Below are 23,434 nucleotides of genomic sequence, written 5' to 3'. Positions count from 1 at the left end.
TGATTTGAAAAATTTCAATCTACTGTACCTTTGATGGCTCCTCATCGGTTCTCCATGAGAAGATTTTTAAAAATACCATTTAATTTTCGCTAATTAATAATCATTTCAACTTCGAAGATTTCCTTTCACCCATTGATATTTAACGTAAGTTTGATATATATTTTTTAATTGGTAAACTGATTCTTGAGAATTCTATGATGTGCAAAGTCTACAGATGGACGGCGAACAAAATTTTGATCTGAAAAGCTCACTAAATATAATAAAAAGAAGAAACCCGAAATACCATCTTAATGTTGCATCATAACTGCCCCTTTGTATTACATTCATGGAAGCTCATAATTCACAGACTACATGCATTGATTTTATAGGGGATAAAATAACTTTTATAAATTCTTACTTTGAGCAATATGATCAAATATCCGATCATACATCCTGGAAAAAAGTGAATTCAGAAGCTAAGTAACCGGGGGTTTTTATATCTTCTCTCTGCTTCCTGTTTAACATGGCTCATAAGAGGAGTAAAAATATTATTTTAGAATTGAATAATTCTAAGTTTGAATCTGATGTCATTTGTGCGAGGAATTTTTTTGAAGAAGATTTATCACCTTACTATTTATGTATGAGAAGCAAAATTATACATAAAAATGACATATTTAATTAAATTTACCCTATTTAAAACTTTTTAAAAAAACAAAGAAATTCATGTAAACAAACAGAGAAGAATCTTCCACAAATTTACAATGTAATTAAAATTTAATTGTTCATTCTACATTTACATCATACAACCTTTTCTTTCAGTGTCTGATATCCTTTATTTTGTTAACATATGCATTCACATTATAAGTAATATGAATTAAGATTATCTCCCATAATAATGCCAAAAATGTTCAATTTACGGCGCAAGATTATTTGCACACTGTTTGGGTGAATTTCTACTTTTTTCAACTTGGGTAAATCATCTATACCTTTCACCCCCTTATTCCAGACATATTCTTAAACGTACCACTTTGTATATTGTATCCTCCTCTCAACATTAGAAGTCTACAGGCGAAACACTGGTTTGATTTGAATTGTCTGAGGGATTGCAGAAAATTCTAATTCAAGCAAGATATCGCTTGTAGAGACGACTATATAGGGTTGTTAAGTATATAAAATATACAGATTAATGATTTATTTCAAAATTTGTTTCGAATTATGCAGGGAAAGAGAGAAGATTTACCAATGTCGGAAAGTGAAAAATTCTCCAAAAAATTTCGCAAATATTCTTGCGCCGTAAATTACATATTTTTTGCATTACTGGATCTGTAGCATTATGGTCAAATACTAAATATATAAAACCATAACGCTACAGATCTGCAGCTAGTTCAAGGTATCATTTATTTGTTGCTACTTAGGTAATATCCCTGTTGTTACAATCAATTTTCATTTAGAGTAAGATACGATGAATTGATTTATGCAACAAAAAAACTTTCATTAATTTTGTTAATTACTTGAACGGAAATTGATCTGTCAAACAGGTGATTCACATTTATTTGTCTTTATCGTGCGTTATCCAGTTAACCATTGTTATTTTTGAAAGAAAGGTGGGAGCAACCTTCAGGACATTTGCAGTATAGCGTGATTTTTTTTTTTTTTTGTATTTTTACATGGAGTTGAAATGTTCCAATTCTCAAAAGAACTGTTTGCAATTTTTTTAAAGTTTGTATATTGTGTTGAAACATCTAGAACATATGTCTAGTATTTTTCATACACTGTAGATTTTTATTAGAATCCCCAAGAAATCATGTCAATTTATATCTTTTCAACCACCCTGGTATTGCATATCTCCTTAAAAAGAATTGACAACTTGCCTGAAAACACCTTCACAAGCAAAAAAAAAGCATTCGGAAAAAAAAAACACTATTCCTTTTGAAACCTAAATTATGTATGCATTACTGAAATCGATATTACAACAAAAAGTGTCGGGGGGGGGGGGGGGGGGGGGGGGGGGGGGGGGGCTACCAGTCTATCAATAAACATTTACAATAGATAAAGGTTTTGGTTTGATCTGTTATTATAAGACCTGATCAAACACTCCTCGCGAATTTAATGTCATTATATGCTTAGTTTTCAACTAGAAACTTAACCTAACTTAGAATAAGTCCAATTTGTTCTGATGCAATCAAACCTTAATTTAGACAGCATTAACTTTTTTTCTACATTGAGTATTAGAAATAAAAATTGCTACGATAAATTATTGCGCACTAAGTTGGTCAAATGTCCAGTTCTTTTTATGTAAACTATTTTTAATTTCTTACCAATTTATTATTCAATTTGTAAAGCAAATGTATCAAGCATTTGATTATTTTTAAAGAAAAAAGATGTCAAATAATTTTACCACGAAAAACTTTTTTTAAAAAATTTCCCTGTAAATAAATCCACTTCTGTTGTTTTCCGAGTAATATTATTAGAATACATACTAAAACATCTTAACATTAATCAGGAAGTCAGGATTTTATTTTAAAGGTCAACTGAAAAGATCACCCACTTTCATTTAATTTACCCCTTATTATCTTCAAATAAATAATAGAATTCAGACTACTTTACTTATTCGGTTATATCTGAATGCATTACCGAAATATTTACGGTAAAAGTTGTCACACCTGAAATCTGACCTAAAATTGCGTGCGAGTTATGCCCCTTGACACGAACCCGCCATATTGAAACTATCGACGCTGAAACGTCACGATACAGACGATGGGAGATTGAAACATAAAATATGGTGTTGTGTGCTGCGCCAAACTGTGATATCCGATATGGACAGGGTGTATCAATGTTTTCTTTCCCCGACGATCCCAAATTATGCCATATTTGGGTAAGAAAGTTCAAAACTGTTGATTACTGGCCATCAAAACACTCAAAGCTTTGCGAGCGACATTTTACCCCCGACTGTTTTGTTATTGAGCCTTCAAGAGCGCGATGCATGGGGTACAGTCGACTTCAGTTAAAAAAAGATGCCACACCTAGCATCTTCGACTACAGACCATTGAATACTAAAGGCCATAAAAGGAAAACAGCAGATGTAGATGTTTCATATGTACCAAAACAAGGTCGGACATCGAATGCTCTGGAGAAAAGACGTGCAGTTGCAGTAAGTTTTTTTTTAAAGTTTACAAATGGATTTACAAAAATTTCAATGCGTCCATAATTGTTAAGATTAGTTTTAATAAAGATTAGGTTGGTCCATCATATATTGTACTTTAAATTACGAGGTTATCTTTAAAACTGCATGAATATTAGCCATATTAGGCCTAGCCTTTGTATGGGCTATAACGTTACGTGTACTGAAAAATAAATCACTATGCTGAACTTTAATTATATCTTAAATCTTATACAGACTCAGAACCTTAAGGAATTTCCACCCTCACAATTTTATAGGTTCAAAGTAAAAAAAACTGCATATATTTTCATTCAATATACTTTAAACTTCCCATTTATTGCAAAAAATGTATAGGTCACCATATTAATTAAGATGCAAAACATAAATAAACAGAAGTGTATGTCAACATAAAAAAATTGTACATTTTTTGTTAAAAGTATTGAGAAAAATATGTAAAAACTGGTAAATATGCATAATTCTGATGCTGAGTGTTCCTAAATACTTCCTACTTAAAAGATACTTTTGAAATGTGAATATCAGGTAAACTATTTTACAGAAAAGCAAATGCCTGAATGAAGAGACCTTAGAAGGAGTTATTGCCCTTGTAAACATTATTTAAAGATTGAATAATTGATTAAATATAGAAAATATGCATTTTTTGAATTCTTTAACTAAACAATATTTATCATTACACCTATTGTAAAGCATTCTTCCAAGAGATATTTCTCTATAAGGTACGAATTTAAACTAATTACAGTTTTTGCAAAAACCTATGACATCATAGGAGGGTGGAATTACCTTAACGAAGATATAGAGATTATTTTTCCTCCTCCTAGCCAGTTTCAGGACAGTCCAGAGACTCTAAACACAGAAGCTAGCTGTCAAAGCGACCCAATGACTTTTGAAATGTCTTCACAAACTACTTATGGATTGGTGGTAAGTTTTGTTACACTTGTATTGATTTGCCACTTGATTGACATAGAACATTTTGAATTTATCAAGTTATTTCAATTTTCTAATTAAATAATTATTTTCACTTGTAAATGTCTTATTTTGATTTTACTTCATGAATTTTAGAAACGCAGGCATGTCTCTATACAGACAGAGATTCAACCCAGTACAAAATCCTGTGGTACACAAACTGAAACACTGCTTACATTGGATGCACCTGAGGACCTTGATGAGAGCATTGAGTCACTGGTCAGCACAGATTCTGAAGCTTCAGAGTGGAGTCCACCTGATATTGATGAAAACAATAACACAGATCATCATGATGTTCCTCCAAGTCACTGTAGCAGAAAATTTATTGTGTTTGAAGAATGTTTAGACCAGCTTCTCCAGATTTGTACAATGTGCGGACAGAAGTGTGACGTTAAGAAAACCATAGTTGGAACTCTGTTGTTTGTGTCCAGGGTATGTGCCTGTGGGGAGACTTTCACATGGGGATCCCAACCCTTGACTGGATCAATTCCTACTGGAAACTTGATTTTGGCAGCAGCAATTTTGATTAGTGGCAGCAGTATAAATCAAAGTTTGACCATGTTTCAACATGCCAATATATCCTGTTTCTCAGAGAGAACCTATCACAACATCCAACAGCATTATCTTGTACCAGCTGTTGAAAGGGTTTAGAGAGCACATCAAAATGCAATATTTGATGTAATAAGACAACAGAATGTAGCTGTAGTTGTCGGGGGAGATGCTAGATGCTGTTCACCAGGACACACGGCTAAATATGGATCATATAGTTTGATGGACCTGGAGCTGAGACAGATACTTGATGTTCAACTAGTTCAGGTAAAAAGAGTGCAGAACCACTGTTTGTTATATTTTACTTTACTGCACTTGCATGCATATATTACTTCAACATTCAGCACTGAATATGTTATGTTTAAAATGTGTTAACATGGTTCGAGTTCTCAAAACAATATATGCTTAACTTTTATAGAGCAATGAAGTCAAAAGTTCATATTGGATGGAAATGGAGGGTTTGACAAGGTGCCTTAAGAGAGTGGAAGAGGAGGGTATAGTTATTAGTGACCTCGTTACTGACAGACATCCTCAGATTAAAGCTTACATGAAAAAAGAAAGAAGTGATATCAACCATTGGTTTGATATGTGGCATATGGCCAAAGGTAAACTTAGTTTACATGATACACTATTGTTTTATACAATCTAAAATGCATTGGGTATTCCTCATTAAAGTTACTTAACTGAATAGCTATATATAATTATCATTTAATAATTGATTTGTGTTTTGTAGGGGTGTTTAAAAAGTTGGAGGCTATTGGGAAGAAAAAGAAGTACAAGCAAGTGGGTGATTGGTCTCGGTCAGTTTCAAACCACCTATACTGGTGTGCGGCATCTAGCGAAGGAGATGGTGAATTGGTTTCTGAGAAATGGCTGTCTATCCTCAACCATATCACTAATGTTCATGAGGGTCATGGAAAGCGATTCCCCAAGTGCTTACATGGTGACCTGGAGGACAGAGATTGGATTAAGAAAGGTAACTGTGTAAGCATGGGTTTGAAAAATAAACAAAAACATTTCTGAGTCCCTGTTTGCAGATATACATTATAAGTTAGTACATTAGTATGAAGCACTATTGATCTAAACTACAAAATTTTATCCTTTTTTCAGGTAGTCTAGCTTTCCAGGAGATGGAAAAGGTTGTTAATGGCAGACTTTTGGTACAAGACATCAAGAAACTCTCCCCTGCAGAGCAAACTTCAGCCCTGGAAGCATACCACAATGTTGTGTGTCATTTTGCACCTAAAGCTCTGCATTTTTTTTATGGTGCAATGAAGGCCAGGTAAGTATTTTCTCCTTTTATTCAAAACTCAAATGCTAAAAATGATTTTAAAGATTTTAATCATAAATCACGAACTACGCTGTTCTTCTCTTTTTTCAGAATATACATTGCAGCCCTTCACTTTAATGAAAACTCCAGCCGGGATCAAGCTGTGAACAAAAATGGACAACTGATTTATTCTGTGTCATATCCCAAAGGCAGAAATGGAGCTGGCATCCCAAAGGAAGTCAAAGTTAAACAAACATACAGTAAGTAAAAGTTCTAAAACTGTCATAGAACTTAATACATTTAGTATATATTAGTTTGTCTTTTAAGTTAACTTTATTCTTTTATATCTCTTATAATTTATTTCTCTGTTGTTTTTTTTTTTACAGATTATGCAATGGTTTTAATGCAAGAAGTGATCAAAGTGAGGCTAGAATTTGGTTCATACAGTGAGTCCAGAAAGAGTCGTGAGGCTGCCATGGTGAACTGTCCCGCCCCAATTGCATCCTCGTACCAACATGTCCCAAAGTCAGAACTTGTGGAGCGACATATCTGTCGGTTTAATAAAAAATGTAAGTTTACTTACAATGAACTAGTAATCATGAACATACAAACAAAATGAATTGTGCCCCAATGTAAATAAATTTTTAGCTTGTAAACATCAATAATTTTCTAAGCTGTTAAAAATAATGTTGTCTTTGAGTCATTAAAACAGGGATAATGCTTTTGCTTGTTTATAATACAATCCTTAAAAGATGCCATTGATACGTACCTAGGAAATTCCAGTTGGATACTTAAAACCACAGTATTGCTGAGATGGGAAAGTAGTTGTAATCTTTGTTACTACACATGATGGCAATATCTTCCTGTTGTTTTTCCCCAAACGTTGCCATATCCACCTCACAAATCGTCGATATGCAAGATGCCTGTAAACACTAAGAAAAGACAAACTAATCAGAACTTACGACAAGTGCTCAATTAAATTTGGCAATTTTTTTTTTGGTTCACTGGGTGAAAAAAGTGGTTTCCCATCATGGGAAACTTTATGGAAACCATATGGAAACCTCAAGTTTACATCATGTTTCCCAGTGGTTTCCGTAGCGGATGCTAGGTTATTCCGCCAAGTTTCCGTGACACGGAAACCCCCTACGCTCCGATTCCATAAGGTATCCCGAACCACGGAAACCTCTGTAAACCTGAAGTTTCCCGAACATCCATGTAGTTTCCCGTAATGGGAAACCTGAAGATTCCACTGGTTTCCAGAATCAGGAAACTTGATGGAATCGGAGCGTAGGGGGTTTCCGTGGAATGGAAACTTGGTGGAATCTTTAGGTTTCCTTTTACGGGAAACTACATGGAAGCTCGGGAAACCTCATGATTCCCTAAGTTTCCTTGACTCAGGAAACCATATGGAATCGGAGCGTAGTGGTTTCCGTGGAATGGAAACTTGATGGAATCTTTAGGTTTCCTTATACGGGAAACTACATGGAAGCTCGGGAAACCTCACGATTCCTAAAGTTTCCTTGACTCAGGAAACCATACGGAATATGAGCGTAGTGGTTTCCGTGGAATGGAATCTTAAGGTTTTCTTTTATGGGAAACTACATAGAAGCTCGTGAAACCTTATGATTCCTGAAGTTTCCTTGACTCAGGAAACTATATGGAACTTGTGTAGCACTTTCTGTGTGGCAGAAACTTGGTGGAATTATCTGGAGTCCCATTCCTAATGGAAATTACTGGGAAACTTCAAGATTCCCTAACTTTTCTAAAGGAAGCAATGTGAAATAATGCGTATTCTTTTAAAAATCTATCAAAAAAAATTATTATATGTAAAAGAAAAAAGCATTACCACTTTATATGTTTAATAATTCATTTGATGTACAAAAACTGTAACTGAATTTTTCAATGATATCAAAATATTAAATAAATTCATATATCTTAGATAAACAATGGAACAGTCTTTCACATTTAAGTCCATTCATAAGGGTCATTCAGTTCTTCTTTCAACATCAGTTTCCTGGTTTTCTTCACATCACCTATGATCTGCAATATTCATACAAAATTATATATGTCAGAATTATAATGCTTGAATATAACTTAGAAATCTGAAAGATCAGTCAATGTCCTTTAATATACCAATATCAATAATTACTTTCCATGACCATGATACATATGATTTCAGCACTTAATGTATCTCTTTAATATTTAATGCTTTATGATAAGTGAAAAAAAAATAACGTAATATAAATAATGTTTTCAGCCTTATTATGTCATTGAGAATATATTACTTCATGTATCTCATACTAAGAACCCTGCTTTAAGTTTGATTAGTTTGAGAGAAAACATACCCTTTATAATAACAAAAATATTAGGGAGAGATTTTTTTTTTTAAATTTTGATATTCGACCTAGAAATTGGTTGAAGATCATTGCAGACCCTCCACCCCATTACACCAGGGGAGAAATATACTCTGGACTACGATTTTAAATAAAGATATACAGTAGATTTTGATACTGACCTTTGACCTAGAAAATTAGTCCAAGGTCACTCTTCATCCTCTATCCACAGGCTCTCTGTAGTTTAGGTTTGAGAGAGAAATATGCACAGAACAAGTGATATCAGATGGAGTGATGGGTAAACACTGTCTTAGGGCATCCACATAACAGGACCTAAAAATAATGCAATATATATGTATTACAGTATATATACACATGTACTTGTATGTTAATGATTTATGATATGCTGCATTTGACACCTATGATTTTATCATGGTTTAAGTATACATGTATCTTATGAGTAATTTTATACTGGTATTGCATGTACGCTCAGTTTATTTAAGAAATAAATAAAAAGTTTATAAACTTCAATGGGAGAGATACCACAAATGTATATATAAACAAGTAATTTAATTTTTTTTTTTGCATATATTGACCAACATTATTTACATCCATTCATCACGTTCATGAATTGGCTGATCAAAATTCAGTCAGTTTTAGATCTATATGATATACCATAAAGGACTTTCACATTTACAAAAGTTATTCCCCTTCGCAGGGTCGATCTGGGGTCAACCGGCTTAAGACGCTGTTTTCCCTCTTTAACCGTATCAACTTTGAGGGACAATATCTTAAAAGTAAAATCTGTATGAACATGCTCATTATGATTTTCATGTTGCCCCCATACTCTGGCAATACAGATACAGATCGTAATTGTCCAATATTTTTGAAGATTGAAAATATTAACAAGCAGAGTTCTTGAAATCTCTGAAGTCCTGTCGGCAAGACCGATAAAAACAACCAGGAACCGATCACTTTACATTCTGTGTCAGTCCAAATGACCAGTAGAGGTCGAGAAAGCAGCTTACGAAAATCCGAGTAAATTTCGTACGAATTCCCTATAATCGACCAATCATAATCTGTTAAACATTTTTTCAGTATCTCGTAATAAATGCAAGTACCAAACTATGATTGATTAATTGTTTAAACAAGTTTTTGACGCCGATAAGGTATTAGCCAGGTGAGAAAAATCAAACTAAGATTAAAAACCTATGAAGAAAATAGACCTCCCTCGGGAATTCAACGAAATTTGTTATACGATGATCAAATTCGCATGAAGTATGCAGTGTGTATTGACGGAGGGTGCCAAATGTAATGATAATAAAATTCAAATACAGTTTTAATCTTCTTAAAATTATGTTTTATTATTTTGTTGGACCGATAGACTTCCTGTGGCAGTTAGTCCAAATGACTGACAGAGGAAAAAAGATTTCAAGAACTCTGAACAAGTAACTTACAAAGGACAAGTGGGAAAAATGAGCGATACGCCGACAATTGGAGAAAACTCTTAGGAAAGTGAAATTCGTCTATTGGTGATGACTATTCCTGTTTTAATGTCACTGAAAAATTAAGAGACATTAAAAATTTAAGCCCTATTGTCATACACGCATGCTGTTTTTTCATCCATATAACCTTTTAGTATCATATAATTTACCAAAGTTTAATACTTCAAATAATACTTCAAATAATTTCATTGAATATCTATGAAATAAAGGAAACTCTAAAAACTTAGTGACTTGCAGAAATTATTCCTTGGAGAGAAAAAAATCTATCATATTTCATATAAATATGTGCATAATGAGCCTTTTTTATTCATTTAGAACATATGGTATGTGCCATATCCCCAAGAAATTTTCAAAGACAATGGACTATCTGTAAGCAGAAATCATTGATGTTTACTTACATTGGAAAAATTTATGAAAATAATTAATTTCCTATTTTTTTTAATTTTAAATAATGCTAAAAATAATTTAATCTATTAAAAATAATCTGACTGTAAAATAACATTTTTCATAATCTTAATCTATGGGCAGATCACTCTAACTTCATAAAACTACCTGATATTAAAGTATAACTCTTTAGTGTGCAGTTTTTAGAGCTTCCTTTAAGTAATCAAAATACTGACCAGCAAGAAATCAGTTAATAAGCATTCCCTTTTTTTCATTCCAATTTTTGGAGAGATCTCAGAGTTTTTTCCTGTTCAATTCAGGTTCAAGACGACAAAGTTTTATTGAAGTGTATGTATTAGAGAACTGATTGTATGCCAATCATAGCAATACACACATAACATGGAGAGGGCAAATTGTTTCAGCCCTAGCTTTTACATAAAACTTCTTGTAGCTCACAGCTGATATACCACAGTTCAGTATTTAAATAAAATTTAGAATCTTTTTTTTAGGCAATTGTCATATACATACTAATCATGAATGAATTACCACTTACCAAATGACCACATCCTGAATCATCATACATTTTCTATGATTTTATCTCACTGGTTTTCTTTTAAAGTCACATAGTTTTCTTCTCTCTGAAATGATAAATTATGTCCAGGTACTATTGCATTCTAATTTAAACTAATTATGTAATAGCATTAGCAACAACCGGGATGGCAGAAAAAATAACCAGAAGTCTCTGTGGAGACTGTAGCTCTACTGGTTTGTACTTATCAAAAACTGATGCACAGAATTATGTCTCTTAGTATAGTCTACTTGTGTGCCAAGTTATATTTAAATCAGACTAAAATTTAAGGAGGAGTAGTGTTTGCAGACAGACGGACAGACAGACTGACGGACGCCGGACGAGTTACTATCGCATAAGCTCTTCTGGTTTCTGATCAGTAGAGCTAAAAAGAAGATGCGCTTGTGAAACACAGCAACAAAGTTCGAAAATGCAATTTTTTTAGCATATAGGTCACAGTCAAGATCACATAATCATTGTCCTTGTTGCCATTTGAAAGCACTTCATTAGTGGAGTATGCATACTTTATAATTAAAGTTTGCAAAAAAATGTTTGCTGCAAGTTGTACTCCATTTTGAGAAAAGTTGACATTAGGAGGTCACTGATTATATCATCAGTTTCTTCATGGTATATTATAATTTCCCAAATACTTTGCAAAATCATAATTTCAGATCAATTTGCTTTCCTACAGTGTTTTGGTATTTCTGTTATCATGCTCAATATTCAGATTATGCCCATTTAGATGTGTGACATATATTGTGAAACACCCTGTACATGTACACAATATTGTCTTACTGAACAGATTTAGCTGTCATTAGGTCAAAATTGCAAATAATAACATGCTTCTTATATCTGTATATACAGGTAACTCTTGATGGCTTGAATTTCAATTTCTCGGAAATTCTTGATCGCTTGAAGTGAGTCTTCGGTCCAAATTTTTTCCTTTATATAACTAAGCAGATTTGCTCTTGAGTTCTCGAACTCCTGATCTCTTGAAACCCTTGATCCCTCGAAGTCAAAATGCAGTCCCGCTGTGCTGTGAATTTTACCCTTGATATCTCGAAGTGGCTTTGTGTATACCAAGTTATATTGTTCAAACTTTTGCCATAACTGTATATCTGTCTGTCTGTTGTCAACTTAAACCTTCACCATAACTTTAGAACTATACGAGATAGTGGCTTCATATTTAGTGATTTTCTGAATATTGTACAGGGTGTGATGATGAAAAATATTCAGAGCACAAATTGTTGTCTAGTTTTCATATACTGAGAATGATAAGAGAGTTTGAACTAAATTTTAAAGGTAAGATGAAAGACAGCAAAATCCTGCCCCCCCCCCCCCCGAAAAAAAAATCAAGAAGAGATGAGAACAATATTAAAGTGAAATCAATCATTGAAAAAACCTCATGAAAGTTAGATCTGAGTTTAGGAAAATGGATTGTAATAATGCCGGTTTATGCATCAAGTGTATTTAGAAATCTTAAATTTGAGTTCTTTGTCTGCATACAAGATTTTAGCATTTAAAGCCAGTTGACTTTCAGAGCTGGTTCAAGTTTGCAAGACTGACTAAAAGGAAGAGCGAAAAAAGTGGGCACCAATTAACACATGCCGGTAGTTCTGAAACGACAAATTTATTTATATGCAACTTTAAATAAAAAAAATATGTATTTTGAGGGTTCTAAAAAGCCAGATATAAATCAAGAAAAGTCTCAAGTATCCTGTGAAACTTACAAAACAGTGGTCAGAAATTTCCAAGCATTAGTCTCATAAGTTATTTTAAGGATGTAATGTTCGGAAACACTTGGAAAATAACGTTTAAGGATTTGTTGCTATAGTAACTGAAGTTGAGAATGTTGGGTACTTCTGACCCCAAAAAATAATTTGAATTTATGCTGATTAAAATGATATATAAAATGTATATGTGGCTTTAGTTGTCATTTATCTATCTGTCTTTAGATATGTGACATATATTGTGAAACACCCTGTATGTAAGTAGTTTTATTGTGCATGATTATTTACTTATTTTCTTGATCTTCTCAACTTGAAGTGTTCTGTATTTTATTATATACCTAATGTGTATCACCCAATTTTACTGTTGAATTTACACTATCACGTGACGTCGTGATCCGATTTTCCGGATCACCAACATGTTGTTTTCTGAATCCATATCACATCTCTCTGATACTGATGACGTAGTACGCAGAAAAATGACGTTATTTTTCTTGCGCGTTAAAAAGTCCCTTGTTATTATGCTTTGTTTAATGGATTAATATTATCCAATTTATCTCTAAAGGTTTATTTTAATATATTTAGCCAGTTATAAGGGGGTATATAATAAATTTATCATTATAACATAACTTGATCCGAAGAGCCGCATCACGTCTCGTTGACAGGCGCGGATCATCAGATCAAACTCGACGCTTCGCGTCTCGTTTGATCTGATGATCCGCGCCTGTCAACTCGACGTGATACGACCCTTCGGATCAAGTTACTGTTATAATAATATATATTTATTACCAAGTATGTAATGAACATAATGAAACATACCCTTTTCCACATCACATCCTGTATCAGACCTTCGACAAATATCAGCCCTAGGGCATTTGTCCCTTTGCCTGATATTGGTGTCTCGGGCTATGATGTGATATGGAAAAAAGTATTATTATTCGCTATACATTGACCTACTCAGGTCAATAATTGTGAAAAAACTGATTATTCAAGCTGATGATTCATTTGCATTTCTTGACATACTATCAATATTAATTCACTATTAGGCTTTTCTTTTTTTACATCTTCATCTCAACAGGTTAGACATTACAAAAAAAAATCTTTTGAGCAGTAAACTATTTCAATAAACAATAAAACAAACCTTATCTCTTCAGAAAAGTGGACAGGCTTTCAAGTACATTCACCTTTTTAAGTATATTTTTCCTCCATATCATCGTCATGCATATGATTAAGGGTTATGCTATATTCGCTACAATCTATTCCAACTGTTCTGATGAGGAAATCCTTCATGAATAATCGGATAAGCTGAGATTGAAGACACTTTTTGTAAAAATATCGATGCTTTTATCAAAGTTTTGAACCAAAAATATTTAATCTATACCTTGCCATAAGTCGTAAGTTCCAAAAAACAAGAGCTGGCTATCCGAAAAGTCAGAAAACACATGTATTCAAACCGGATGTTCTACAGTCTGAATTTAACTACGAAACCATGCTCGGTGTAACTATTATCATCCGGATAATTTGAGCGGGGTTAAAAAATATTTTTTTTAATTCCCAAAAGTATTCATTTGTATATAGAGAGAGAACATACATATGGAGCATACATTTTAATAAACATGATAAAAGGCGAAACGTTGCCATTTTACAACATACAGCATGTACATGCACGGTGCCTTTAATATTTGGGGCCGCCATAATCTAAGTTATGCTATATCACTGTCTCAATTTTTTTTCTCACTCTCTCTCTCTTTCTCTCTGCAATATATACACTTAACAATTTAAAACTTAGGTATCCAACTTTTCAAAATGGCGTCAGAACAAAAGTTGCCTCCGATAGTGAAGATTTGTTGTTGCCAAATATTACAACTATTTACCGTAAAAAGTTAACAAAAATATACGTACACTAATCCTTCATCGTTGGCCATTGCATTTATCACAGTCTTAAAGACACTGGGTGGTGAAACCATCTTAACTTTTCAAATTTACCAGCTGCTTACACCTTCATCTTCGTCCTTCTCGATCCTCCAAAAATGGCGCCTCGGGAAATTGACCAATGAAATAAAGCGCCTACAGAGCGATGCAGGATGGGAAATATAAACTGTTTACATTCACTATGATTAAGGGCGTATTTGTTTCCCAAAAACTGGGTTTAGTTTTGATCCAGTTTTGTAAACTGTTCATTTGTTCCACAAACTGGTTTTAAACTAGTTTAAACCCGGAACCGGTTTTCCATTTGTTTTGGCTGTAACTGAAACCAGTTCGTTAAACCAACCAAACCACCCCCGATGGTGGTTTATTCGGTTTACGACAGAGCGGGAAGTATTCCAATATGGCGGTGATGAAAGATGGTGACTATTCTAATAAAGAAAAAAGTTATAAATAATTGTTTTTTCGAGGACAAACAACTCTTGACTAAAATGCCACATTCTGATATTTGATGTTTTTTATATAAGGCTTCAGAGAATAAATAAATGCTGCATATTGAAAATAATGGTGTTTGATGAACAGAATATGTTAAATTTTCCTTTTCAAAAATAAGTTTTGGATCATTTGGACAAACTTCAACATTTATGGTAAATTATATAACATACTGTAAAGACATCTTAAATACCGGTATTGGATATCTAAAGAGTAATTATAAATAATCGAGTGTTTAATATCCTTCCGTGTGTAAAAAATGTGGAAATTGTTCATTTGATTAATCTTTGATAGGCACGTAGCATCAGAGGGGGGGGGGGGCTGGCCCCCCCACTTTTTTTTCCCTACATTACCTTTACTATAGAAAATGTCTATTGAAAAGATGGCTGCCCCCCCCCCCCCCACTTTTTACCATTTATCTTTATCAGTATATACATAGCAAGGAAATATAGGAAAAAAATTGGAAGTGAAAGCTAGGAAGTTTGCCTTGAAAAAAAGTTGAAACCCCCCCCCCCCCCCCCCCCCCCCCCCCCCCCCCCCCCCCCACGAAATAGGATTTTCGAGTTTGGGTTAGCTTAAGTTTTCATTTATTTATTTTTTTGTTTGTTTGTTTTTTTTTTTGCTTGTCAACTTTTTTTTAGGTAAGTAAAAAACATTTTCTCAGGTTGGCCCCCCCACTTTCAAAAACGATGCTACGTGCCTGTTTGAGGCATTAAAAATATAAATACTGCACTTTAGCTATACGTAAGATAATCAAAGAATATAAATACGTTAAAATTTCTTGGATTCTTTTATTAAGAAAAAGATTTTAACAAATTTATTTGCATGTGTAATTTGGTTAATACTGCACATGTATATGTTGTTCTGCATCTTTTTGACGCCATCTTGTATATACATGTATAAACTGTTCATTTGTTTTACCGAGGTAAACCGGATTGAAATTTAAACCAGTTTGAAAAACCAGTTTTTTTTTCTCATTTTTTGTTTCTTTTTAATGTCTAAATCACCATAAAATGCAGAATTTGTTGTAGCTTCTTCACATTATTTCAAAATAGTTTTATCTTTATGCATTACAGAGAAATCACAGGTCAAGTGCAAAATAAAAATTTGAAGACTTCAATTTGTTAAGAAATCATAGTAATTTGAGGTTTGAAAATTTTGTCTTGACAATATTCTATACTTTATTCTCAATGGTTTAAGTATCCTTTTGTTTATCTTTTAAGATAAGAAAATTTGAATAATTCTGCATGTTTCAGTGAAAAAATCATAAAAATTGAGCTAAAATTGACTTCACAACAAGTTTTTATAAAAATAGGTTTTTCAATGAAATATATAGCGTAAAAATAAAATTATGACTCACTTATGGCCAGGTACTGTACATTGTACTTTAAACTCCTTCGCCTTTAGCTAAAAAAAATTCCAACATATTTTAACACGTAAAATTGTTAGTAAATGAATCAGAATGTTGAAAACCTTTTTCTTAGGAGAGTTATTTCTCTAGGTGGAACAAAACTAACATCTTATTAAAGGCAGGAAAATATAACAGTATTTTAACTCAGTATTTTAGTCGTGATTGGTATAAGTGAAGTCATGGGAAATATTATGTCGAAAGTCATTTATACTCGTTGATGTGCAGGGCTGTACTTATGCATACAGTTTTAGCTGGTCCCGCCCTGTATTTCTTTAATGTTTTTTTTTTTCATTAAGAAGTCTGGTAAGGTATGCTAGTAAAAATAAAATCCCGGTTAGTTTATTACTCTAACGGAAATTACTTTCCTACAGGTCTGAAGATCGAGTCTATTGGGTTTTTTTTTAAGAGTAGCATGTCGGCGAATAAAAATAAAGTAGTGTACAACAGATAAAGAAATGTTTGTTGAAGTATTGACAAACTTCATACCTCTATAGAATGAAATCAACAAAAACTGCACAAAAATACAATCGTGACAATTATACAATGAATTAATTATACAATTAATTCTTTTAATAGATTGCCTTAGCATGCACTACTTTAAAAGCCATTGTTCTTAAGGAAAACAAAATCATGCAAAATATTATAGACTTTTCTTTATCTAGAGCAATGGCCTTTGGAGAAAAGAAATGGCTGAAAATTTTAAAGTTTGTTAAATATAATGTATGTGCATATAGGACCCTACATTGTAATTTCATGCTAAAAGTGCAGGCGTTTACTACACGGGGATCTGCGTACATATTTAAACAAAAAAGGAAAGAAAAAAATAACGTTTTATGTGATGAATTATATTATAAACATTTATCTAATAAATGTCTTTGTACGTTAGATTACAAATTTCACACAAAAACCCATCAACAATATTAAATACAGTTTTGATTTCACATTGATCTATTAACGTCATTCTGATTTAATATAATTATACACGACGAGAATTAAGATCTATTCAATACCTATAGAAAATTATTTAATTTCTAAAGAGGATAGTTTTATTTTAAATCAGTAATGAAAATTGAAATAAAAATTCTAAATAGTTTGTTCTTTCATTGAACTTCTTAAATGTAGGTTATTTTATAAATATGTTCTCTTGTATAACTTTATTTATGGAATATACAATTTTTCAAATGATAAAAGAAACACGAATCATCATCTTAATTTAAAAGAATTTTCGATCGGAGACTGTGTGTGTACATGCTCGACAACAGCCCATTGTTCCCTTTAGGTACAAAACCGTCTCAATTCACATAGAATATACAAAAAATACACAGTGACAGGTGTCTTCGCGGCACGTGTCTCCACCTGAAATGGCACGTGAGGACAGGTGTCCCTAATTACACAGGCCGACCATAGTGACGGGGGGGGGGGGGGGGGGGGGAGGCTTCTCAAAGAAAAAAATGAAAAGCAACCCACCCATCCCCAATAATAAAAATAATAATTTAATAAATTAAAAAAAAAAAAAACAATATTCACTATTAATAGTAAAATACTAGTATGATAATACTCAACCCCCAGCCAATTCGATGAATGATTCTTATCTGACCAGTTTATATTAATATATTAATTCATATTAAAACAAAATCTTTATCACTTTCTAAACTTTTATTTAAAAACTTGAAACACTTAAAATGTAATTTTGACAAACCAACTGAAGTATTTTTTTCCTGACGGATTACCCCGGTATATAAGAAATGCTAACCTTTGGTATCTAACACAAATGCCTGGTAAGGTACCTTGATGTCTTGTGAATACATGTAATTATGTAAAAATAATTCTTCAATGTCAATTGCAAAATATTGGAAAAAAATTTAATTTATTTATTTTATTGAGGAACGTCTCATCTGTCCTTAATCAGTAATCGTAACTTGACATATTTCTTAATTTACTTTTTAATCGGTCTTTCTAGTAAACCTTTTCCGTAAATAATTTCATTAAATGTACCCTTCCTTAGCTCTTCCATTTTTTCAAAGGAACATACATCATAGACAGCTTCAAGACAGTGGGATCGGAAATGATTGATTTCTACATAACTGCATGCACTTACTTTTTTCTATTCCACTTCACGCATTCTATACGAGTTTACCAAAACTTATGTGATAAATCAAATTAAATTAAATAAAATTCAGTTAAATAAAATTAAATTAAAATTGAATTGCGTTCACGGTGCTGAAATATTAAATTAATCACACAGAAATACACATCTACTTATTTTAACTGTTTGAAGTTCATTATTTTGATACAGCATGTAAATACTTCTGAAATATTTCTATAATTGGTAAAAATATGGTAAAATAATTAAATAATTAACTTTTTGTAAAATAAAAGGTAGGTGGGTTAGTATTCAGTTGATATATACTTTCAAAGTTTCCCTGCCTGGGAAACATGGGAAAAACTACACATTGGTGGCTTATATGTCGGGAATCTGTATGGAAACCACTGAGGCATGTTTACATGGTTTCCTATCGTGGGAAACCACAGGTTTGTTGTTTCCATATCGGGAATCTACATGGAAACCACCGGGGCATGTTTCCATAGTTTCCTATCTTGGGAAACTTACGGGAAACCACAGGTTGATTGTTTCCATGTCGGGAATCTATGTGGAAACCACCGGGGTATGTTTCCATGGTTTCCTATCTTGGGAAACTTACGGGAAACCACAGGTTGATTGTTTCCATGTCGGGAATCTATGTGGAAACCACTATGTGGTTTCCATAAAATGGAAACTATATGGAAACTACTGATGTCACGATTCCCATATGTTTCCATCGGGTTTCCAAATTTGGGAAACCTGGCTTTTCATCCTGTGGTTGTTCTTGTTTTTTGTTTTATTTTAAATGTATGCCTATACAATCACAATACCTGGTACACTCCCTACTCACACAAACATTCATGCCAAACCAGCTCAATTTTTTTTTCAAAATCCTTTGACATAAAATTATAATTACTAAGAAAATGGCAATTCAAATAATTTTAAAATTAAAAAGTATACATCTTATTTTAGTGCTTCTGATTATTAGTTTAGACAGTATTGTATTAAATAATTAAATTCTGAATGTAACACACTTTTTGATTGGCTAGAAAATTAGTTCAAACTGTATACCCTGGGTTGCATACGTCACAATGACTTTCGTCAAAAACATATCAATCCGCTTTACTTTACATTTAAATTTTGTACAATTTAATGTCATATTTGAGGTGAAATTGTCTATTTTCCTATACTTGATAGTAGTATATTAATTATAAGGAATGATCTTATTAGCTTCTCAAGTTATACTGTATAACCTGGGTTGGAACACTACACATTTTTACACAAACAATATACATGATATAGCGTAAACTGTCCCAATCCAGGTTATACTGTAAAACTTGGGTAGATATTAAATTTATTCCTTTAATTAATACCAGGTATTTCTTTCAATCAGAGTCATCTGTATGGATAGAATAAAATTTATTTATATTGCCAGGATTACCTTAAAATTTTACAAAAAAACCTACTTGTGTATTAATTCATTTTCTTCCAGTGGTCCATTTTCTTCTAGATATTCATAGAAGGATGTCTCTAAAACCCATCTGTTGAGACAGTTTGCAGCAAAACCCTCATGTTCGGTAATGCAGGTTCCTCCTCCCTCTTCAATCCTTGACTCAATGTCAGCATAAAAATGGCAACACTTGCATTCTCTTGCAGTTGGCATTGAAATGCAGTTTTTACAGGAACACCTCCACCCAAAAATTAAAAATGATTCCCTCACTACAAGTGTGTAAATTAAGTTTACCTTTCAAAAATTAAATGTTTAAATTATTTTGGTTAAATCCATTCACTTTGGTTATTATTTTGTTCAATCTAAATTGTTTATACAAAAATTAAATCACATATATATCTCCAATGGCTTTTTAAACTCTTAAGTATTATTTTTATTTATTCTCGTCCTTCGTCGCTGTTCAACAGCTCTCCTTTTGCTTCCTTTTCATTGTATACATTTGTATACCAATACAGGGCAATATGCATGATATGCTGATATGTTCATATGTACGTTACATGATGAACTCTTGATCCTAGAGTCAGCATAAATAAATTTATTTCTAAATACAAGATTCTTAAACATTTCATAGATTTTTAGTTAATACTACGCTTAGATACATATATGACTGTACCAGTGCATGTCTGAAGGTAGGTGTTCATCGTCGCTATGGACGCTGCATTGTACCGACTGCCCCGAGTCACTTTCATCGTCCAGTGGCTGTCTTGCTGTCTCTTGTCTTTTAACTGGCTCGTATTGATAAGGCTGCACAGTCATTTTAATAGTTAAATCGATTTCTGGTATACTTTCGTCCGTGTCACTTTCGGTAGATTCGTACAGCATGGGCGACGCCATGTTCCACTAAAGGGCAAATAACTCATATCGGACCGTTCTACCTGAGTTTCGTATTTGAGAAATTTTTTCCTGTGTATCACCGGGGTAAAAAAAAAATAATCATGGTACAATTCTTGTTTAGGTATCAACTCCCCAAATAATAAGTTAAAACAGGCTTTAAGAACCTTTTCAGTTGACCTTTAATAACTGATAAAAACAGAAGTACCAGAGGGTTACTGGTAGAGAATTCCTCTAGTCTTATAGTGACAGGACAAGGAAGAAAACACATATCTCAGTATTTAAATTTATATCATCAAGGTGTTAGTTTTTTTTGTATCTCAAAATAAACGCGGGATATCTGCTCAAACTCATGTTGTTCACCTAGCAGTAGTAACAAATTTCATAATGCTATTGATGTTCCTCCTTTTTGATTTTTTTTTTAAACATTTAAAAATTTATTTGTGCATGAAGCCTACAGATAGAGACCTGCATCGTGTCTCGGAGATATTGGAACAACTCTTGTTCTCGGTCAAAAGCCTCTTGATTGTTTTATCACCATATACCAGACATTCGAAATGGAAGTCATTTATCTGTCCAATATATCATAAATATGTTAACGAGCTATTGACAGACAGGAGAGCTATTGCACAGAAAAAAGTGCGCTCGGTTCCGGATTAATTCTTCTAAATTCTTAGTTCAACTGCAAAAAATCTAGATAAAGTATTATTTGTTACTCCTCTATTAAGAACTCTAAGAGTTGACATATGTACGAAGCGCGTTAGACCGAATTTTCTTGCAAAGCAAAATGGCAGATTGAATTAGTGAAATTTAAAATAAATAAAGGTTATGTTTAGATCTGTTTTTTAATACCTGATTAAATTTTCCTCGCGAATTGACTGTAATTACATGGTAAGTTTTCAAATAGAAACTTAAACTCGCTTAGAATAAGTCTTTTTTGCTCTGATGCAAATAATCGAGTCTTTCGACATCATTAACTTAGCTTCTTTTTTTTTACATTTAGTAGAAATAATAGTAGCTTCGATAGTTTATCGCGCATAAAGTTGTTCAAATATTCAATTCTTTTAATGTACACTATTTTCATTCTTTATCAATTTATTCTTAATTTTTTCAAGCAAATGTGTCAAGCATTTAATTTTTCTTTTTAAAGTAAAAACATAGGTAATCAAAGATTACGAAGCTCACCTCGACGAATGTTATCAGTTTAAGTAATGCAAATCTCACATATTTTCATATTTTCTTAATATTTAGCATTCATCCCAACAACAATATTCTTGCAAGTTGTGTTTAACCCCTTACATGGCATATACACACTTCTAAGCCTGTAGCGTGAAAAATATGTATATGTATAGTGTAAACAAATATTCATAACTGTTAATACTGCATATATCAAGGTCTTCAAGTTCATTCGGATTGATCTGTTCCCAAAACTTTAACCAAGTCTCTTGTATGGAAAATATAGGTCAGATCCAGCATCCGAAGCAAGTCTGATAGTGTCCATCCTTAGATGCATCATCCATGCAAGTTTGGTTAACCTAGGGCTTATAGTTACTTGGGAATGAAAATGTAGGTCAGATCCAGCATCCGAAGCAAGTCTGGTAGTGTCCATCCCTAGATACATCATTCATGCAAGTTTAGTTTAGCTAGGGCTTATAGATACTTGGGAATGTAAATATAGGTCAGATCCAGCATCCGAAGCTAGTCTGGTAATGTCCATCCCTAGATGCATCACCCATGCAAGTTTGGTCCAAATAGGGCTTATAGTTACTTGGGAATGAGAATGTAGGTCAGATCCAGCATCTGAAGCAAGTCTGGTAGTGTACATCCCTGGATGCATCATCCCTGCAAGTTTGGTCCAAATAGGGCTTATAGTTCCTGTGGAATGGACCTGCTCCAAAAACTTTAACCTGGTCACTCACCTGGAAAATGTAGGTCAGATCCAGCATCCGAAGCAAGTTTGGTAGTGTACATCCCTAGATGCATCATCCATGCAAGTTTGGTTCGAGTAGGGCTTATAGTTCCTTGGGAATGGACCTGCTCCAAAAACTTTAACCTGGTCACTCATCTGGAAAATGAAGGTCAGATCCAGCATCCGAAGCAAGTCTGGTAGTGTACATCCCTAGATGCATCATCCATGCAAGTTTGGTCCAAATAGGGCTTATAGTTCCTGTGGAATGTACCTGCTCCAAAAACTTTAACCTGGTCACTCATCTGGAAAATGTAGGTCAGATCCAGCATCCGAAGCAAGTTTGGTAGTGTACATCCCTAGATGCATCATCCATGCAAGTTTGGTTCGAGTAGGGCTTATAGTTCCTTGGGAATGGACCTGCTCCAAAAACTTTAACCTGGTCACTCATCTGGAAAATGTAGGTCAGATCCAGCATCCGAAGCAAGTCTGGTAGTGTACATCCCTAGATGCATCATCCATGCAAGTTTGGTCTGGGTAGGGCTTATAATTCCATGGGAATGGACCTGCTCCAAAAACTTTAACCTGGTCACTCATCTGGAAAATGTAGGTCAGATCCAGCATCCGAAGCAAGTTTGGTAGTGTACATCCCTAGATGCATCATCCATGCAAGTTTGGTTTAGGTAGGGCTTATAGTTACTTGGGAATGGACTTGCTCCTAAAACTTTAACCTGGGACGCCGACGCTAACGCCGACGCCGACGCCAACGCCGGGGGTATAGCATAAGCTCATCTCGACTTCGTCGAGGTGAGCTAAAAA

General features: G+C 33.5%; 2 protein-coding genes and 2 long non-coding RNA genes across 4 annotated transcripts; 1 reads left to right on the top strand and 3 right to left on the bottom strand.

Annotated features, from left to right (window-relative positions):
* Positions 1 to 4,635: 4,635 nt before the first annotated feature.
* On the top strand, positions 4,636 to 6,712 carry LOC134283660 (uncharacterized). Its single transcript, XM_062766160.1, has 6 exons — positions 4,636 to 4,936; positions 5,088 to 5,274; positions 5,403 to 5,645; positions 5,780 to 5,951; positions 6,051 to 6,199; positions 6,326 to 6,712. Exons 1-6 carry the CDS (start codon positions 4,892 to 4,894, stop codon positions 6,556 to 6,558), a joined length of 1,029 nt encoding a protein of 342 aa, XP_062622144.1. The 5' UTR covers positions 4,636 to 4,891; the 3' UTR covers positions 6,559 to 6,712.
* On the bottom strand, positions 5,896 to 6,490 carry LOC134283663 (uncharacterized). The gene is made up of 3 exons (XR_009995517.1): positions 6,385 to 6,490; positions 6,027 to 6,100; positions 5,896 to 5,986 (listed from the first exon to the last, which is right to left on the bottom strand). It is a non-coding gene; the product is annotated as an uncharacterized LOC134283663 (long non-coding RNA).
* Positions 6,713 to 7,802: 1,090 nt separating the features above from the next.
* On the bottom strand, positions 7,803 to 13,913 carry LOC134283662 (uncharacterized). The gene is made up of 5 exons (XR_009995516.1): positions 13,838 to 13,913; positions 10,715 to 10,799; positions 9,730 to 9,831; positions 8,455 to 8,605; positions 7,803 to 7,979 (listed from the first exon to the last, which is right to left on the bottom strand). It is a non-coding gene; the product is annotated as an uncharacterized LOC134283662 (long non-coding RNA).
* Positions 13,914 to 19,830: 5,917 nt separating this feature from the next.
* Positions 19,831 to 20,712, bottom strand: LOC134283659 (uncharacterized). Its single transcript, XM_062766159.1, has 2 exons — positions 20,492 to 20,712; positions 19,831 to 19,975 (listed from the first exon to the last, which is right to left on the bottom strand). Exons 1-2 carry the CDS (start codon positions 20,710 to 20,712, stop codon positions 19,831 to 19,833), a joined length of 366 nt encoding a protein of 121 aa, XP_062622143.1.
* Between the last annotated feature and the right edge of the window lie 2,722 nt (positions 20,713 to 23,434).

The sequence above is a fragment of the Saccostrea cucullata genome, unplaced genomic scaffold, assembly GCF_032062105.1.
Source record: "Saccostrea cucullata isolate Sc308-1 unplaced genomic scaffold, CSIRO_AGI_Scuc_v1 ctg5219, whole genome shotgun sequence".
NCBI lineage: Eukaryota > Metazoa > Mollusca > Bivalvia > Ostreida > Ostreidae > Saccostrea > Saccostrea cuccullata.
Note: the sequence above shows the minus strand (reverse complement) of the source record. Positions and strands in the feature narration are given on the sequence as shown.